The 19070-nt window shown below is 63.1% G+C and overlaps 1 protein-coding gene across 4 annotated transcripts; it reads left to right on the top strand.

The window, feature by feature from the left end:
* Positions 1–4790: 4790 nt before the first annotated feature.
* GATA5 (GATA binding protein 5) lies at positions 4791–17036 on the top strand. 4 transcript variants are annotated; one of them, XM_014849166.3, is made up of 7 exons: positions 4791–5117; positions 5345–5909; positions 7524–7699; positions 14683–14808; positions 15334–15421; positions 15744–15871; positions 16193–17036. In XM_014849166.3, the coding sequence occupies exons 2-7, from the start codon at positions 5366–5368 to the stop codon at positions 16346–16348; spliced, it is 1218 nt and encodes a 405-aa protein (XP_014704652.1). In that variant the 5' UTR covers positions 4791–5117; positions 5345–5365; the 3' UTR covers positions 16349–17036. The 4 variants fall into 4 exon arrangements, with proteins under 4 accessions (XP_014704652.1, XP_044604522.1, XP_070342340.1 ...); XM_044748587.2 differs by having other exon boundaries at positions 4815–4945; XM_070486239.1 differs by having other exon boundaries at positions 4815–4945; positions 15004–15421.
* The last annotated feature ends 2034 nt before the right edge of the window (positions 17037–19070 follow it).

The raw sequence follows: 19070 nt of genomic DNA, 5'->3' as shown, positions 1-19070 counted from the left end.
AAAGCAACCACAACCCGGGGGGGTGGTGGGCCAAGGCACAGATATGGCATGGTGACCGGCCCTGCGGCCCCTGCCCCCTGGGCAGTCGCTGTGCCTTGCTCCGGCTCTGGGCTCAGCTGGATAGCTTGGGCCAGAGGGGCAGGCGGCCTGAGGCCAGCATCAGGCTCAAGCTTGACGGTACCTGCAAGAGAGGGCGCACACACCACCCCAGATGTGTCCTTGACGGACTGTGACACCTGCGGCACCCCCAGATGCAGCACCCAGGCTCCCCAAGCCCCTCCCAGGCATACCTGAAGAGTCTCACCTCCTGACCTCCCTTGCCACGGGGGAGCTCTGCAGTTCTGGAACTTCAGGTGCTCAGAGTCATCCGTGTTGGAGAAGAATCCTCCACACGGACTCATCCCCCTGAGGGACGGCAGGTCTTGAAGATGGTCCAAGGCTCGGGGTCAGCAAAGACAGGGCACAGCCCTGCCCTGGTGGAGCCTGGGGGAAGAGGGGCCTTGGGTGGCAGCAGGGGAGGGGACTTTGAACTGACTTTCCCCACCCTGGGGAGGGGGCGTGGGGCTTACCTGAATAACTGGGGAGGACGCAGACCTCCACAGGGGCCCCAGCAGCGGATCTGACCTCTCAGCCCCTCCCCGTCTGGAGGCCCCATCCAGGCCTCATTCCCTGAGCCCCCACACTTGCAGGAGGGGCAGGTCCCCGGGGGAGTGGGGAGGGCCAGGCCCAGGCCCACTCCTTCCGGTGACCCTGTCCTGAGGGGCTACTTCCTGGCACCCACCCCTCTCCCAGGCTGGACACGTGACTGCCTCAACCTGAGAAGGGAGCCCCGAGTGGACAACAAGTAGCTGTGTGCACGGCAAGGACCCTGCCTGGGGCGATCCCTGGGAGGGGGTTGACACCCCTGGGGCTGCACCTGAGGCACCCGAGGAGAGGCCTGGGTCCCTCCTGGGAGCTGGTCCGAGGCCCTGACTCCCCATCTCCCCTCAAACAATGGAGACTGTTTTCTTTTCCATCAATAATGTGTCTGAGTTAGCAGTTCCCAAGCTCTGGGGCTGGGACAAGGCGGCTGCTGGACCAGTGAACCCAGAGCCCTGCTGGAGGCCCCCACCCTGGTCCCCAGCCCCTGGCCACTCAGGCCCTGGACATCCCCTTCCCCAAGGCCCCAGCCTGCAGCCCCTCATTCCTGGAACCGTGTAACTCAGCTCTGCCTGGTCACCGGAGGTTCAAAGGCCAACCCTCTCATCTCACTGCGGGGGGGGTCCCCACTTTGGAGCTGCGACCCCCTGGCGAGCCCTGGCCAAGTCCCCAGAGAGGTACACCTGGGGACCAGGGCAGGGAGTCACCCAGGGCTGACCTCTGGGACAGAGATCCCTCCCATGCCTCCCAGGGCCCCGCAAACAACTCCACAGCCTCCACACAGCTGCAGCTGAGCCCCTGGGCCCAGCGCTCGGCTCCCCTCAGCTGGCTTCCCTGAAGCGTTTGTCCAGCGCCTGTCAAGTGCCTGCTCTGTGCCCGTCCCTGGGAGGATGCTGCAGTATCTGGTCCCACTAATTCCTCCCAAAAGCCACTGTGAGGGTCAGGCACCAATGTCACCCTCACTTTACAGGTGAGCCGAGGCACAGAGAGAAAAGTGACTCACCCAAGGTCACACAGCCTCAAGAAGGCAAAGCGGCACCCAGAAGAAAGTCTGACTGCTTCAGGTTCACGCTCTGACCTGCTGCCCCCACAGCTTTCCTCGGGGCTCCAAGTATGCTGAGGGGCGGAACAGGACACACGGCCATCTGACCACAAAACACGAGGAGGTACAAGGGAAGGGAGACAGCAACTTATCAGGGAAGGCCACAGACAGAAGGGAACTTGAAAGCTGGACCTTGAGGGATGTGTAGGAGTTCAGCAGGTAGAAAAGAGGGCAAAGGAAGGGCCCCCACGCTGGGGAGCAGCATGGGAAAGGCCTGGGGGAGAGGCCAGCCTGCGGCTGATGGACTAGTGGGGAGTGAGGCTCTGGTGGGCTGGGGCACCTGGCTCCTTCCCGAGGGGCCCTGGGAGCCTGGCAGGGACAGCTGCACAGAAGGACGAGAGGGTCCTTTAGCATCAGAGGTGACTCGCGGGGGCAGGGGAGGCTAGGCAAGGTGGTGGGGGGGGACCTCGGCTGTGTCATTTGGGCTGAGACACCTCTCTTTTTGGTTCAAGTAAAAGGGACCAGTGAGAAGGGTGCAGAGGCTGGCACAGACGCCCGGAGCCCCCCCACCCGTCACTGTGCCCAGGCTGCCGAGGGCCAGCAGGGTGTCAGCCTGACGGGCTGGGACCTCTGCCTCTACTGCGCCAGGGCGACGAGCTCAGAGGGGGCAGCGAGGGGCGGCACAGCCAGGGGATGGGGGAGGGAGTGACATGGGACCACCCAGCATGGGCTCCAGCCTCGGAGAAGCCTTTAAAGAGTCAAGTCACGCTGCTTCTTTCCAGAGTCCAGGGTCTCAGAGGCAGCTTCTGCCAGCCCCCACCCCACTCCAACATTCTCCTTGGGAAACGGTCTTAGCTTTTCAATTGTAAAAATAACCATGTCTGTTTTAGGGGTTTGTTAATACAGAAAAAGTGACCAGGGATTGCCTCCTTATGTATATTTTGCATTCTTCGCTGTTTTAATTACCTTGTTTAATTACTAGCTGTGTGACTTTTGGCAAGAGAGCTAACCTCTCTGTGCCTTGTTTCCCCATTTGTAATGGTAATAAGAATAATATCATCTACCTCATAAGATTGGTGTGAGAATTAAATGGAAACGTCAAAGGGAACACACAGCACTACCTTTCCCCCCACCCCCATGTTGGTGTTTGCTGCACAAGGACTGGACTGGATTTTTATTCCAAATAAAAAATACAAGTCCTCCCCCCACCCCCCCCCACCCCCGGCCCCCCACGGCCCCAGCAGGATCCCGGGTTTGCAGTGGATCTTTCCTTTTCTCTGGATCTATTTGGGGGGGGAGAGATCTCAACCCCCAGCAAGTAAAGTGTCCCCTTTTTCACTCTCTCCATCCCCAGTGCTGGTGGGGCATTTTCCCAGAATCATCAAACTTTCTAGCCTCTGAGGGTCACAGAGCCGCGGGTTCAACCAGCTTCGCTTTCCTGCCCTCTGCGCGGCCGAGGTGGACCTAGCGCAGCACATGGCCCCTGGCACAGAGAGTTTCCACGACCCGGACCGGCACGGGGTCTCCTCCCCGCTCTCATGGGGCCCACTGGCAAAGAGGAGAGAGACCGAGATCCACTGGCGAGTCTGGACAGGGGGGTGGAGAGAGGAGGGGCCCGGGTTCGGATCCCCAGGGTAGCCGCGTCAGGGGAGAGTGGAACCACCGGACCCCGCCCTGGCAGCGTGGACCCGGGGCCCTGCGGGTGGGAGCAGATGCGGTGGGGGTGGTGGGCGAGTGTGGGGCGTGGGATGGGGGGAGGGCGGAGGGTAAAGCGGGCACTGAAGGCCGCCTTCTCCCCTCCCAATGGCGCACGCTTCCCGGTCGCAGCCTTCTGCTGTGCCAAGGCTGGTGAAGAGTCCAGAGCCCGTTTTGGGGACTTTCTATGGGGTCCCCGGCTCAGGGCCGTGAGGGGGACCATGCTGCTACCTTCCAGGACATTCTTCCCTGGGCAGTCCGGCCAGGTCAAGCCTGGGTGCCTCGGTGTACACCTGGAATCCCCTTCGCAGGCGGGAGGAGGAGAGCGCATGGAGAGAAGTGAGTGCCAGGCCGCGCCACTGCAGGCTAAAAGCGCCGTCCACCGCGGAGGGCCCCTGGCCCCAGTCAGTGCCCTCTGCACCCTGGGCCGACCGAGGCGAGCGGAGGGCTCTGTTCTGCAAAGAAAAACATTCATGGTCCTAAAGGCCGCCTGGTGAGCCCAGCTGCCGCCCAGCCAGTGTCGCTCGCTCGGCGCCTGCTCTGAGCTGTCCCCTGGGAGAGTGCGGCCCTAGCGGGAGGCTTGGACCGACCGCCCTCGTCCGTCAGCCAAGCTGAGCCGGAGGCCTGCCCTGCCCCAGCGCTGCCGCCAACGGGTCCACCCAGGGAGTGCCAGGGGAAACCTCTATGACCCAGGTAGCCTCCCACCCATCCTGCATTTCTGGTGCCAGGAGGGGACTCTTCAACGGTCCCCCAGGGCGGAGTGAAAGTCCCACCTCGGGGTGGGGGCGAGGAGCTGGGCTGGGGCCTTGCGTGCGGAAGGAGAATGCATCCAGAAGGCGCCTGCCTATCGCGCCCGCGCCCCCCAGCTGGGAACGCGCGCCGAAGTTGCCCTGCTTGGTCAGAAATGCAGGAAACTGTGAGACTCCCGCTGGACTTCGCGCATGCAGTGGCCGTCGTACACCCGGTTCGAGTCCAGGGACACGGACTCTGGGATCCTCATGGAAGACGGAACCCTGCGCTGAGCCTCGAGTCCAGGGGCGCAATGAGGGGGCCTCACCACAGCGTGTCCGTGAGCGGAGCGGCCGGGGTCTCGGACTCGGCCTCAGACACGGAACAGGACGCTAGGCCAGCCTTGGCGGGAGCCCGGGGCTGGTGAAGAGGGAGGGGTGGGAATCCTCGAATCCCACGAACAAATTTTAAAAAGCCTCTAAGCCCCGAGTAACCCGGGGCCCCACCGAGCGCCGGCCGGTACTCAGCTCCTGGTGCCCCAAGCCTTGCATCCCCGTTGCCTTTCCCGCCGAGCCCCGCGAGCCGGGCCTGCTCGGGTCACGTGGCGCCACGGCCGCAGCCCCAGCGCTGACCCCGCGGGGAGGGAAGGGAGGGCGCCGGGAGGGAAGGGGCGGCGCGGCGGGGCGGGCCGGGGCGGGGCGGGGCGGCGCGGAGGGGCTGCCGCAGCGCCCGGGGTTCCCTGAGGAACAGCGCGGCCCCCGGCTCCCAGTCTCCCTCCCGACTGTCGGCTGTCGCCGGCCCCCCGCGACCGCTGCGCCCTCCGGTCCTGACGACCAGCCGGTGAGTGCCCCAGTTGCGCCTGTCGCCGCGCGCCCCTCCCCGGCCCGGCGCCTTCTCCCAGCGCGGCGCGCCCCCGCGCCCAGGCCCTGCGCCCTGCGGACGTGCTAGGCCGCTCCTTCTCAGCCCCCGCCGAGCCCACCCGGGCACCTCCGACGCCGGGGCAGTGGAGAAGGTGAGTTCTCCGAGTTGCGGCTGCGCGGGGGATGCCCCACGGGCCGCTCGAGGCCGCCCCCGCCCCGCGCCGTTCTGCCCCGGCGGGTTCCAGGACCCGCCCCAAGAACAACCCGGTTGGGGAATGGGGCGCTCGGACCGAGCGGCAACACCTGCCGGGCACGAGCGCGGGCGCTGGCCGGGGCGCACAGCCGCGGTGACCTCGACGCCGGTCCCCCTTTCCTGTAGGTCAAGGCCGCGCCCGGGAAGATGTACCAGAGCCTGGCGCTGGCCCCGAGCCCCGGCCAGGCCGCCTACGCCGACTCGGGCGCCTTTCTGCACGCGCCGGGCGCCGGCTCCCCGATGTTCGTGCCGCCGGCGCGCGTCCCCTCCATGCTGCCTTACCTGCCGGCGTGTGAGCCGGGCCCGCAGCCCCCGGCGCTCGCCGCGCACCCCAACTGGGCGCAGGCGGCCGCGGCAGACTCGTCAGCCTTCGGCTCCGCCAGCCCGCACCCGCCGGCCGCTCAGCCTCCCGGGGCCACCACCTTCCCTTTCACGCACAGCCCGCCGGGCCCTGGCGGCGGTGGCGGCGTCGGGAGCCGGGACAGCAGCGCCTACCAGGGCGCAGTGCTGGCTCGAGAGCAGTATCCGGCCCCGCTCGGGCGGCCCGTGGGCGCCGCGTACCCCACCGCGTACCCGGCGTACGTGAGCACCGAGGTCGCCCCGTCCTGGACCTCCGGACCCTTCGACAGCAGCGTTCTGCACGGCCTCCCGGGCCGCCCGGCTGGCCTTGCGGGCCGCAGAGCCACCTTCGGTGAGTACAGGGCTGGGAGGTGTCTCCACGGACTTGGGTCCTGGGTGCTGGCTGTACCCAGGTGCGAACCCGCGCTGTACGAAATGCTCCCCCTCTCCCCCAAACGTCAGAGCTTTCCCGGCCAGATCGGCCACCAGCGTGAGGCAGGCCCAGAACCCTGGGGACTCGTTCACCTGGGCGGAATACGGCGTCTGCCACAACCCCACCCGCCCCGGGTGAAAAACACTGCGGCCTAAATTCTTTTTTACACGTTGCTAAGAAGGTGTGTGCACTTCGCCCTTTCATTCATCCGAACCCGACATTCTGGATCTTGCCAATTTAGAGCCTACTTCTTAAACGTTTCTATGAAAGTTTTGGAAATGATTTTTATGAAGTTCAAAATACTGGTTTATTTAAGTAAGCTGCCACATTGATCTCTGTTCTAGAATGTTTACATATTCTAATTTGAGACCTGGTTTCAGTCGCTCCCCGGGGTTTCAGTTTGGATAATCGGATTCCAGGCCTGTAAAGCGGCGATTCGCTCCGCCCGCTTTCTGAGTAGTCGGACGCGTTCTCACCCGGCGGCCCAAAGCCGAGGGCCACGGCTCTGTGTTTGGGGCCCGCAGAGACGCCCTCGGGCCATCTCTCCTGGGCGGGTGGAGGCGTCGCCGCCGCTCCGGAGCGGCCTTTTGGCCTTCGCCGGCTTCTCGGCGCAGGAAGCGGGGTCCCCTTGGCCCCGGCCGCCCAGGGCAACCCCGCGCCTGGCGCCCGCCCCCGGCCGGGCGATGATTGATCCCCGCCCCGCCCCCACCCGGCGCCCGGGCCGCCTGCGCGTCGCCGGCGCCTGGCCCAGCCTGGAGGGCACCAGGGGACCTCGCCCGCCGCGCGCCCCCGTGCGCGCCGGCCCAGGGCGCGGTGGAGGCCGAAGTGCGCTGCCTTCCGAGGGAGGAGGAAGGTTACGTATGACCGCAGCAAAGCTGACGGTCCAGGCCCCATAGTCCTTGTAGGATCCGTTTCAGCCTCACCACTGTCGCCCCTCCCGACCGTCCCGCTTTGCAGAGGACAAGGCCCTTCGGCCCCCTCCCTCTGCCGGCGTGGACGCCCCTGCCTCCCAGAGATCAAAATTACGGACGCCAGTGCTGGACCCGGTTCAGAGGAGGGCGAGTCCCTGTTGTCGCCCTGAGATTTGTTTACTAACCCTCCCGCCACCTTATGAAAGCAGCTCTGACGAGTGTCTTAAGTCCGGCACGAACTTAATGTAAATTTAAAATTAAAAACAGGGGGCTCAGCCCGTGGCGGAGCGGTTAAGTTCGCGCGCTCTGCTTCGGGGCGGCGCAGGGTTTCGCCAGTTCGAATCCTGGGCGCGGACATGGCACAGCTCATCAGGCCCTGCCGAGGCGGCCTCCCACACGCCACAACTAGAAGAACCCGCAACTAAAAATAGATAACTATGTACTGGGGGCTTTGGGGAGAAAAAACAAAAGTAAAGTCTTAAAAAAAATTAAAAATAAAATTAGATAAAATAAATTTTAAAACAAATTTAAGGTACCAAAAAAAAAAGGAAAGCCCGCAGCGGCCGCCCGCCTGCCAGCCAGGAGGGCAGAGCCTCGGCCCACGAACTGCGTGTCCCCGCAGTGTCCGACTTCCTGGAGGAGTTCCCCGGCGAGGGTCGCGAGTGCGTCAACTGCGGGGCGCTGTCCACGCCGCTGTGGCGCCGCGACGGCACCGGCCACTACCTGTGCAACGCCTGCGGCCTCTACCACAAGATGAACGGCGTCAACCGGCCGCTCGTGCGCCCGCAGAAGCGCCTGGTGAGTGCGGCCGCGCCGGGTCCGGGTCCGGTGGGCCGGGCCAGGCTGGCGGCGCGAGCGGCGGGGAGGCGGGGGACGCGCAGGGGCCTGCCGGCCGCAGCCGCTTGCAGCCCGGAGCGCTCTGGGGAGCTGGGAGGGCCAGGCCCCGGTGACAGCGCCCTCCCCGCCGCTGCCGGCTCGCCGCTCTGGGAGCTGCGCGGCCGCGGGGTGTGCGGGGGTCTCCCGGGAAGGGCTCTGCTGCCCAGCGAGCTCTGCTGGGACCCGGTTGGGCAGGACGTGACCGTCGGGGTCCACGGCCCGCCGGGGCTCAGCTCTGCGGCTCCGAGGGTGACCAGGGCTTCTGCCTGGCTGGGTGGCGGGTCGGGAGGTGACGCGGCCCCCGGGCTGGTGCTGGAGGGGAAGGCGGCTGGGAGGCGGCTGCGGCGTGGCCGCTTGGCTGGAGGTTGTTGAAATCCTGCAGTGGAGGGGCTCTGGGCCCACTGTCCTTGGCAGAGAAGTTTCTACACTTTCCACTGGGAGGTGGGGACGGAGACCAAACCAGGTCTGTGGCTGTTCCAGGGCAAAACTTGTTTTCACTTTTGGTTCCTTCTGGCTGTGGCTGGGTAGGGAGTGGGGCCTGGGAGCCGGACCCCCGCCGGTGCAGGCAGAGCTCCCAAAAGCTGCGTAAAAGGTTTAAAGTGACTTTGCTGTATACCGTTTCACAGCCGAACACTGATGTTTGAGTAATTTTTGTAAACAAGAGGTAGGCCTGATGCTCTGCCAGCAGAATAAAGTTAACGAGGCCGCAGCGGCTCCCAGGTCGGGGTCTGGGCAGCGGTGTGTTTCTGGGGGTTCAGAGCTCCCTAGTCTACAGCTGGGATGAGTGAGCCCTGTCAGGGCCAGCTGGCTGGTTCTGGCCCTTTCTGATGCATCTGGCCCTGGGCGCTGGCTGGTCCCTGGCTGACGCTGTGGGGTGGCCCAGCACCTGCCAAGGTCGCTGTTTTGGGCAGCCAGGCGCCCCGCTGCAGGTCTTCCCTCCAAACCTGAAGCCCGGCTGTGGCAGCCCCTGGGCCCTACCCTCTGAGGCCCCAGACCGGCCAGGTGGAAGTGGACTGACTCCGTCGGGCAGTTTGAGAGCAGCTGCTGTGTTTCCTCCTCTGATCTGGCCTGGAATTTAGGGCTCTGAAGGCCCCTCAAGCTCGCTGCACCCACACCGTGCCTCTCAAGGAGAGGGACCCTCACAGTCCACATGGCCTCCCCCAGTGTCCTCTCTGCCCCTGTGATGACTACTGAACAGGGCACACTGCTGAACAGGAGAGGGAGGTGTGGGATCTCCCTGCCTCTGTCCCCCACCGCTCGCCTTGCTGGGCTCACCTCCCAGCAGGAAATTCCTGCCTTGGGGGGTGGGCAGGCAGGGGCCACCATGTTTACCTTCACAACAGCCAGATGACCATCTGGGGCTCAGAGATGCTGAGCAACTTCCCTGGGCTCACAGCCTACAGGTGGCGACCCCGCATTGGGACCAGAACGGTCCCCCTCAGGCTCCCATGTACTCCCCACTCACGCTGAGCCCTCTGCCCCTGTCCGGGGTCTTCTGCGAGATGAATTCCGGAACTTTCCCCATGCCGTGTTGTACAGATCGAGTTAGAAGCTGGTATACAGTGCTTGACTGGCCTCGGCCAGCTCTGTGGATGGCGCTTGGCCTGGAGAGGCCTCCGTTTCCTGGTCTGGGGGACAAGTAGCTTTGAGGTTGCCTCGCAGGGTGAGGGCTCCCTGTGTGCCTGTTCATCTCCCCAGGGCCACAGGCCCCAGAGGGCGGACAACCTGGTCACCCCATGTCCAGACGCATGCAGACCTGAGTATGGAACACACCCAGGAGTGTATGCCGCGTGGGGCTGGGGTCAGGGGTGTTCACAGGGCCCCTCCACTCCCTGTCTCTCCTCGAGCAGGATCCTTGGTGTCTCCTCTGACTTGCTTGGGGGTTCCCGCCTGGCACTCAGGGAGGGCAGCCCCACCGCTTGCCCTTTGCCCGTCCCGGCAGAGCCAGGCTGTCTGTGGAAACCCCGGGATTCTGAGTCCTGCCCCCAGAGCTCAGCTCACAGGCTTCCCCGCCATGGGGGAGTGAGGCCAGTTGCCCAGACTTGCCCCACTCTCCCTCATGTGTGGCCAGAACTGATGGCCCAGGAGGCCTCCCCAGGAGGAACCTTCTTTTAAATGATTATCAAATGCTAGAAGCTTGTCACCCAGAGTACAGGAATGTGACAGTAACAGGTGCCCATGCTGCCCTTTGTGGCCCTTTGCATCTCGAGTGCGCCATTAGTCACAGGCCTAGGGAGCTGCACCTTTGAGCTGAGTGCCAGCAGTGTGGCCGAGCCCGGTGGATAATCCTGGTGGTTCAGTGGTATCTGTGTGCCTGCTCCTCGGCCATCTCTTACGGCCAGATGCTCTTCGAGCCCCACATGGCCTGGCCCCCAAATATCAGAGCCCAGTGGCCAAGGTCAGCAGACCAAAAGCCCTTTGGCAGAAGCTGGCTCTGGCGCCAGCTCCGGGAAGAGGCCAGTGCCATGTGGGGCCCAGCGTCCTTCACCAAGCAGAGGGGGCCTTGACGGACGGACGTTTGGAGCACTCACAGACCCCGGGTGTTCCTTCCGGCACAACCCTGCCTCACGGACTCTCCCATCTCAGTTTGTCCTGAGCAGCAAGGGATACTCGGGCATTATCAGGTTAACTGTCCCCTTGTCTCCACTTCCAAGAGCCTCTCCGGAGGACCCCTTTGAAATCAGAGCCGTTTCTCACTGCTCTGCCCAACGGCAGTGCTCTCTCCCAGTGTCTGGGGTGTGCGGCCCTGCCCCGCTCCCTTCCCCTTTCCCTGCCAGCGCCGCCCCAGGCTCCCTGCTGCCCACCGCAGCCTGTCCGGATTCCTCTGGATCTCTCAGATGCTCTCAGCGCCTGGAGCTCAGGGCTGCTCTGCTGCCAGAGCAGCCTTTGAAGTTTAACTTCTTTTGAAAAGGACAGACCAAAAAAGAAAAACAGAATGTAGCCATAGAGGGCTGGTGGCGAGGGGCCTCAGAGTGGCCGGGCCTGGCTCCTTGTCTGGACAGTGAGGAACCACAGATGGAGGCTCTGGGCGTCCGCTGGGGTGTGGACAGCACTGGGGACGTGTCCCCAAAGTGCCTTCAGCTGAGGGCGGCAGTTCTGTCCACCCCTGGACCACCACTGGCCCTCTGCCCCTCAGCAACTCTGAGCCTCGCTGTCCCGTCTATAAAATGCATTCTCATGAGGGGACAGGAGAAGGTAATGGGCGAGCAGTGTGGAAGTGTTTTACCGTCATTCTTTTTTGTACATTTTCTTAATTTTAATTTCCCTTTTTTTTTTTTGCTGCGGAAGATTCACCCTGAGCTAACATCTGTGCCACTCCGCCTCTATTTTGCTTTGTTGTTGTTTTTAAAGATTTTATTTTTCCTTTTTCTCCCCAAAGCCCCCTGTACATAGTTGTACATTTTTAGTTGTGGGTCCTTCTAGTTGTGGCATGTGGGACGCCCCCTCAGCATGGCCTGCTGAGCGGTGTCATGTCCCCGCCCAGTGAAAACGGTGAAACCCTGGGCCGCTGAAGCGGAGCTCGGGAATTTAACCACTGGACCATGGGGCCGGCCCCCAATCCTCCTCTATTTTGTATTTTGTGTGGCCACAGCATGGCCACCAACGAGTGGTGTAGGTCCACGCCCAGCACCGAACCCAGGCCACCAAAGCCAGGTGCCCTGAACTTAACTGCTGGGCCACGAAGCCAGCCCCCTCCAATTTCTTAATTTTAATTTATGCTCACTGTAAAAAGATTCAAACGTGGCTTCCAGATTCTTCCCTTGCACTCCTGGGGCCTGTTTCTCACACACATGTATTCTGCACAGGTTGCACCTGCTGCCGTCTCTCTTGCCAACCACGTCTCCAAGGCGGCTGCACTGTCCGTGTGCACAGCTCTGGGGGTTCCGCAATGCACAGGCGACTAGGGGGGGCGTTTGGGGGTGTGCATGTGTCTGCCGGCGTGCCCATGTGTGTGCACCCCCCCAGGCGTGCTGTTGAAAAAACGCCAACGTTCGTGTTGTTGCGAGGGTATCTTTCTGCCTCACGGGACTGTTTCTGTAGGAGGGGCTCCTGCAGTAGGAAGTGGCCTGGAGGCCCGAGGAGCTGGCATGCTCTTGTCTGAGTCCTGCAGTTCAATGATGCTGAAGTTCTTCTGGAACATGGGATGGCAATGTAAACTCTAAGGGAGCGAAGGTTGGTAAAAGCTCCTGAAGGCCCCGGCTGGGTCTGGGAGGCGAGGGGGCTCAGGCCATGGGCCCCCCCTTAGTCTGAAGACACAGTGGGAGGTGAGGACCATGGTGGAGGGTAGGTTAGGGTCACCCGATGAAATACAAGACGCATGGTTAAATGTGAATTTCAGGTCAACAGCAAATAGCATGTTAATATAAGTCTGTCCCATGTCTGGGGCACGCTGACACACAGTGTTTGTTGCTTACCCAAAGTTCACATCTGGCTGGACACCCTGGCTTGTTCCTAAACCTGGCCGGCCTGGCGAGGATCCCAAGGCCTCCTCCCACCTTAGGAAGGTGGATGGCCTGGGGGACTCAGGGGTCCTGGGCCAGGACAGGTGGCAGGGCTGGGAGGAGACGCTGGACCATGGGCTCAGGGAGGCAAGGGGCACCGGCTGTGCGCACAGCTCCTGGCACTCAAGAGGCAGATAGGAGGGAAGGAGGGGAGACTCAAATCTTGTCTGGCGGGCAAAAGCAGCTGCTTCTTCGACAAGGTCAGGATGTCGCCACGGGCTTCCTGGGGAGAGACTCAGGCTGGGGTCCTGATTGACTCCAGGTCCAGTGCTCCTCCTCAGAGCATGCCCCGCCGTCTGCCCCAGGGCTGCAGCCACCACTTCCTTCCGGGTCTGCTGGGGCCTCGCACCAGCTCTCTCCACTCCAGCCAGTGCATCAGTCCCACCCCCAGGCGCCCCCAGGGAGACCGCTGAGATTCCTGAGAGGCTGGACCGCGGGCCCAGCACAGCCTGGCAGCCATCCGCCCAAGGATGGGTCTCCCCAGCTGGGCCAGAGTCGGGCCCTGCTTCCCTCTGGAGCCTCCACGCCCTCGTCCCTCCCTTGTCTTTGGTCCTTTTGTCCCAAGTCTGGGGCAGAGTCCTGCCTGGAGACAAGGCCGAGCCTTAGATTAAACAGGGCAGAATTCTCTGCAGCCTGTCAGCGCCTGCAGCCTGGGGGAGGGGAGGGTGGCAGGCTTCCACTTCTGGAGTTTTCACAGGAAGGGCTGGTGCAGAGGGCTTCAGACAGGCCCCCCCTCCCAAGCCATTCTCAGGGGGCAGGCCTGTGCCCTTGACCGGCTCACCACAGCCTGGGGAAAGGGGGCGGGCAGGAGACAGTCGGCAAGGCTGGCCACACTTGGTCACCCCAGCAGAAAGGACCCTAGAGGCTGCTGACAGATGGGGAAACTGAGGCAGGTCCCATCTGCCCACCTGTAATGCAGGATGGGCTCCTTTGGCAGCTCCATTTGGCTGTCTCCATTTTGGTCGCCCTGTAGCTCAGTCCTGGGCTGGAGGAGACTGACGAGAGAACAGGCGTCCTTGGGATGAGTTTGAGCATGGCGTCTTTGTGGCCTTCTGTCCTCGTTGTCGGAGGCAGTGCTGGAACACCGTAGCAGATGTGACCTGGTGTGACCCTGGCTACGGTGGGCAGGATGGGTTAGTGACCCTGCATCACTGTGGCCCGGGCGAGGGGTCCGGGGACCTGGACCAGGCGGGGACTGTGCACACGGAGGAAAGGTCTGGACAGGTTCAGCGGCGTCTGGGGGCAGGGGCTGGGGGTGAGGAGGGAGCAGCACCCCAAGGCCGCGGCCCGGGAGCAGGGCCGGGGAGGGACCGCCCCAGCAGGCTGTGCTGCAGGGGAGGGCTTTGGGTCCAGGGGCCTGGGGGCCTGTGCCCAGCATAGAGCGGGGGCTCCCAGCCTGCACGTGACCAGGACCCCATCCAAACACTGACATGTGAGTCGGCAGAACCTGTGCCTGACAGAGAGGCACTGGGCCCCTGAGCGGGTGGAAGGGCTCCTGAGCGGGTGGAAGGGCCCCCACCAGGCCTTCAACAGTGACTCCCCAACCAGCCAGCTCGGCGGAACCCCTCCAGCGCCCTAACCTGGTCCAGATTCCTGAGCCTCAGACGACCCACTCTCAGGATCCCTGGAGCTCGCATGTCTGGGCCACGCCAGGCCCCCAAGTGCAGGGAGGTTTGGGGTCCCTGGTCGGATATGAACCTGAGATCAGCTCAGCTGGGAGGCCTGAGAGGGAGGCAGGCCTCTGGAATGTCGGGGCCTCTGGAGGGTTCTGGATGGGTCCAGTCTTGCTCTGACCTGAGGTGCAGTGAGCAGCAAGGGGAGTTGTGGGTACTCTCAGTCCAGTGGGCAATGGGGAGCCATGGAGAGTTGTTGAGCCGAGCACATGCCCAGAGGGACCAGCAGGCCCCTGAACCTTCAGCCTGGGGCCCGACCTCCGGAGGGGGCCCTGTGGCCCCTGTGAGTGCTGCTGCACCATAGAAGGATGGGGTTAAGGCTCAGCGTTGGTGGCTAAAAAGAGATGACAGAAAAAAAACAGCTGCATTTCTGTGCTGGGCTTTCATGTGATCCTGACCCCACAAGAGGCCTGTGGTGGGTCTGTCATCATCCCCATTTTCCTGATGGGAAAACCGAGGCCCTTCTTAGAAAGATGAAGCTACCTGCGTCAGGGTTCCTGGGCGTTGAGCCAAAGCTCCGAGGAACCAAGGCTGTCGCTGTCTCGGGCAGGCCTCACGGCCTAGCACCCCAACAGCTTCTCACCAGCCCCATGAGGTCGGGGACCTGGCCGCCCATCAGTCCAGTTTCCAGCTTCCGTCCCTCCCGCTCCGCTGGCGCTAACTGCGCCGGGCCGAGCAGCCCCAGGGCCCCAGCCCCAGCCCGAGGCTCACACCCACCTCCCGCCCGCAGTCCTCCTCCCGCCGGGCTGGCCTCTGCTGCACCAACTGCCACACGACCACCACCACACTGTGGCGGCGCAACGCCGACGGCGAGCCGGTGTGCAACGCCTGCGGCCTCTACATGAAGCTGCACGGGGTGAGTGCGCGGGCAGGGTGGGGGGCTGCCCTCTGTTTGGGGTCCCTTGATGGCCTCCCTACCTTGAGAGACCAGGGGTCTGGGAGGAGTGAGGCAGGGATGGCATTGGGGCTGGCCCTGGGCTGAATGTGTCACCCGGGGCCTCACTGATGGTGGGACCGCACCCCTGCTGTCACTGTCGCACCCGTCGTGCAGATGGGTACAGAGGCTCACAGCGTCGCTGCGGCTCACTCACAGTGCTTCGGCTGGGGGCAGAGGCTGGACACCCTGGTCTTGGCTGTGTGCACCCCCAGAGCCCTCCTGGCCCCACTGGGTCAGTGGGAGATTGGGCTGGACAGCTGCTCCCCGCCCCTCCTGGAGGAAAGCACCAAGTGGGTGGGCAGCTCACCAAACAGGGCAGTGAAGACGCGGTCGGCTGCAGGAGCGACTGGCTCAGCAGGGCTCAGATCAGGGCAGGTGGCTGTGCAGAGGCCCCGTCGTGAGCGAGGACAGGGACCAGCCACCCACCCCTGCCACCCCTGCCAGGTGCCGCGGCCCCTGGCGATGAAGAAGGAAAGCATCCAGACGCGGAAACGGAGGCCTAAGAACGTGGCCAAGACCAAGGGCTCCGCAGGTGCACGGCAGACCCGCCAGGACGCGGGAGGGAGCCCAGCCCCGCGCGTGGGGCGCACATGCTCCCTGTGAAGTCACTGCGAGTGTGTCATGTTCCATCATTAGAGATTTACGTGACTGGCTCAAGCGTTGTTCTCCCGAAGTACAAACACCCCGACTGTGCCCTGGGTGGCTCTGGTTGGGGAGGGGCGGGGGTGGGGCAAGCTCACTCAACGTGGGGCAGGAGGTCCAGTCAAGGAGGCCACACCTAGCCCCCCTTACTCGCTGTGCGACCTGTGTGGCCAGATCTGGAAACTTCTGTAACACCCCACCTTCCCTCTCAGGGTCCACAGGGAACACCACATCCTCCCCGCTGTCCTCTGTCCCTGACCCCGAGAGCTCAGCGGCCACTTTGAAACCTGAGTCCAGCCTGGCGTCCCCTTCATGCCCTGGGCCCAGCGTCGCCTCCCAGGTAAGGCAGATGGGGTGGGGTGGGATGGCCAGAGCTGGCTCCTGGCACCTCCTCGGGGAACCCTGACCCCCCAGCCAGGTCAGAGCCCCCGCAGGCCTGTCCCAGGAGCTCCGGGCTGGGCACTCTGGTCGTTGGTGCCTAGAGCTGACCTGTGGCAGAAGCTGTGCGTGCGTCATCACATCAGGCCTCACGAAGGGTCCCCCCGCCGTTGCAGAGGCTGGGGAGGCCCCTTCAGACAGGGCACCTAGTCATGAGGCTCCCGAGCTCCAGCGAGGCCGCCGGCCACTCCCACGTCCTCACGCAGCCCTGTCCTCCCTGCAGGCCCCCAGCCAGGCGGACGACCCCCTGGCCCCCAGCCACTTGGAGTTCAAGTTTGAGCCCGAGGACTTTGCCTTCCCTTCGGCAGCCCTGGGCCCCCAGGCCAGCCTCGGCGGGGCCCTGCGCCAGGAGGCCTGGTGTGCGCTGGCCTTGGCCTAGGTCCCCAGGCCCCCTCGGACCACCTCGCTGCCTGCTCTGCTCCAGCGCAGCAGAGACCACCAGGCCCACCTGCCAGAAGAGACTGGAGCCAGCGGGACGTCAAGGTGCTGGGCGTCTCTGCACACGGCGGCCGGGAGGCCTTCTGTGCAGAGGGCAGTTGGGCCCTGGAGCAGGAGGAAGGCTGGTGGGGAAAGCGCTCGAGCACCCCCCACCCTCAGACAGCAAGGGACCCCCCCAAACGCTGTCCGAGGCTCTGAGCCACTCTGGCCCCTCCAGCCAAGGCTGACCCAGGGCACCCACCGCCAACTTGAATTCTGTTGTCAGCACAGCCCATCGTCACGTTTACAGATGCAGCAGTTGGAAAAAAACCCAGCCTCCTTTTGTGAAACCAGGATCACAAGTGAAATGACTGAGGCTGGGCAGGCAACAGAATGAGGGGAGCAGCTGGATGTGGGACCTCCTGAGGCCTCGGGGTCTGTCCTTCACTTCCCACATTTGATGGATAGAACCATGGCTCGGAGAACTTGCCCTTCTCTGAGCACAGGATACCAGGGACAGATGTGCAGGTCATGCACTGTACCAGGACGCCAGCCCAAGGGGAAGCCGGTCACATCATAGTCATCGTGGACTTGTGTATTTATTTGGACGGTTTTCCCAGAGGGGGCAGTAAAGGGCCTTGTTCTAAGTGAATCTGTGTATTGTGACCGTTTTTGTTGGGCAGAGTAAAGCATCAGGCCTGCATGGTGGCTGATGTTGGGGTGGCCACGTGTCCTGGCTTACCTAGGACCATCGCAGTCTGGTCTGTTGTCCCAGCAGAATTATTAATGACACCTTCTTTCTTTTACGAAAGTCCTCCGCTTACAGGTTGGATGATAAATTAGTTGGTCATTGTAGCTGGAGGCAGCTCTGCCCAAGGGACCTGAATGGTCAGGGAAGCGATAGGGAGTGGAGGGGATTGGGGCATGCCCTGCCTTTCACTAACAAGACCTGATTTTTCCAAGGAAGCCAGAAACCTGGAAAAAAAAATTTTTCCAGTGTGAAGACTTCCGATTGAAAGCCCCCTCCCCTCTGCCGCCCCCAGCTAACTCCCGGTTTGATTCAGAAGTCTGTTAAATATCGTGAGCCAACGTGAGCCGGCCACCGTCACACCACCCTGGTTAACGCTTCTGCCGGGATGTGTCCATTCATTCTGAAGTTGTACCTCAAGGTCTAACCAGCCCAGTTTACATGAGATGCTGTCATGTCTTTTTTTAAACATAGATGACACCGTAAGAGAGAAGGTAAACTAAAGACCTTGATGCTGCTTCCCTCTCCCCCATCTCCCGCGGGGTTTCCCAGCCCCGCCCCTGCCTGCCAGGCCGACATCATCCAGGCTGTCTCCTTTCAGAGACCTGTTGCCCGGGGGCTGGTCTCCTGGACCTTGCTGGCAGCTCTGAGTCACATCGGGAGCCCTCAAGGGCATCTGTAGGACTTAATGAGGCCCGTAAACACTGAGTGCCTTCGAGGTCACCTGTGAGCAGGGAGAGGCACACTGGGTGCGGCAGGGCGAGGGTCAGCGTGGGCGCCCACACTGAGAAGTCGTTGCTTCGGGATCAGGCGGACTGGGGTTTGAGTCCCTGCCCTGCCACTTACTGCCCCTCTGGCCTAGGGTGGAGGGATGGAGTGAGCCGAGGTTTGGAGCAATGGCAGCTCCTGTGTCCCCGTGTGGGTCTCAAACTTCTGACTGGGGCACAGCAGGCATCCGGGCAGCGTTGGGGTGAACCCCGGGGATGCAGGGGCATGAGGTATGAATCAGGCCCCCCGGGCAGGCCAGGCGCTGCCGGCTCTCACCATCTGGGTGTCCACAGGAAGTCACCAGCCTCAGTGCCTTGGTCCCCATCTGTGAAATGGGGGTCTCCACTCTCCCACACAGAGGGCTGCAGCAGGGACTGCCCCGATCTGGGGGTTCCCAGGGGCCAGTTAAAAAGCAGTCTCAGGCCTGGGGCCAGATCAGTGACTGGGCTGGGGCCCCAGAACCTGCATGCTCACCAGCATCCAGGGGTCCCTGCGGAGGCCACATCGGGAACCACATCACTGGGTCAGGCTGCAGAGGAAACCGCTGGGGACCAGGGACTGTCTGGCAGGTCACAACCGGCACTTTCAACAAGTAGACTGGAGCGAGAGAAATGGGAACAGAATGGCAGCACCCGAGGGACTGTGTCCGTGGGTGGACGCACCTGGCAGGCCAGGGCGTGGCCCGAGCATGAGCCGGCTGTCATGGGGAAGGGCTTGTGCCATCTCATCTCCATGCCCACAGGCCTCGGGCTGCCTTTCCCGGGAGCACATTCACAGGGGAGGAAACAGGCACAGAGAGGTTAAGGGGTCGCCCAGCTGGAGAGGATGGCATTCCCTTCCCACCTCCTTTCCAGCCTCCTCTCCCCGCTCAGGGCTCATGACAGAGTGTCGGGTCCCCAAGTGGGAGACCCAAGTCATGAAAGTGGGAGAAATGAGTGTCGAGGCCCCCCCCCGCCTTCCCCCCTGCCGCCTTCCCCACCCCCCCCCCAGCCCCGGCTCTGGCAAGGGCGCAAGGGGCAGCAGCCCGAGGGGAGGAGGCAGCGCACAGCCTCGGCGAGGACCACAGGCCACACAGGGATGTCGTGGTCGCAGCAGGAGACCACTCCTCCGGGCCAGGCACTGTGCTCTGCGCTGCCTAGCGTGACCCTTGACCTCCCCCTCTTAGGGG

Source organism: Equus asinus, chromosome 15 (assembly GCF_041296235.1).
Source record: "Equus asinus isolate D_3611 breed Donkey chromosome 15, EquAss-T2T_v2, whole genome shotgun sequence".
NCBI lineage: Eukaryota > Metazoa > Chordata > Mammalia > Perissodactyla > Equidae > Equus > Equus asinus.
Note: the sequence above shows the minus strand (reverse complement) of the source record. Positions and strands in the feature narration are given on the sequence as shown.

What these genes read in the sequence shown, in the direction of transcription:
- GATA5 (XM_070486239.1), top strand. Translation starts at nt 5,366, where the DNA reads ATGTACCAGAGCCTGGCGCTGGCCCCGAGCCCCGGCCAGGCCGCCTAC. An exon ending in TGCGCCCGCAGAAGCGCCTG is followed by an intron (nt 7,700 to 14,682) that starts GTGAGTGCGGCC and finishes TCCCGCCCGCAG; the next exon opens with TCCTCCTCCCGCCGGGCTGG. An exon ending in GGCCCAGCGTCGCCTCCCAG is followed by an intron (nt 15,872 to 16,192) that starts GTAAGGCAGATG and finishes TCCTCCCTGCAG; the next exon opens with GCCCCCAGCCAGGCGGACGA.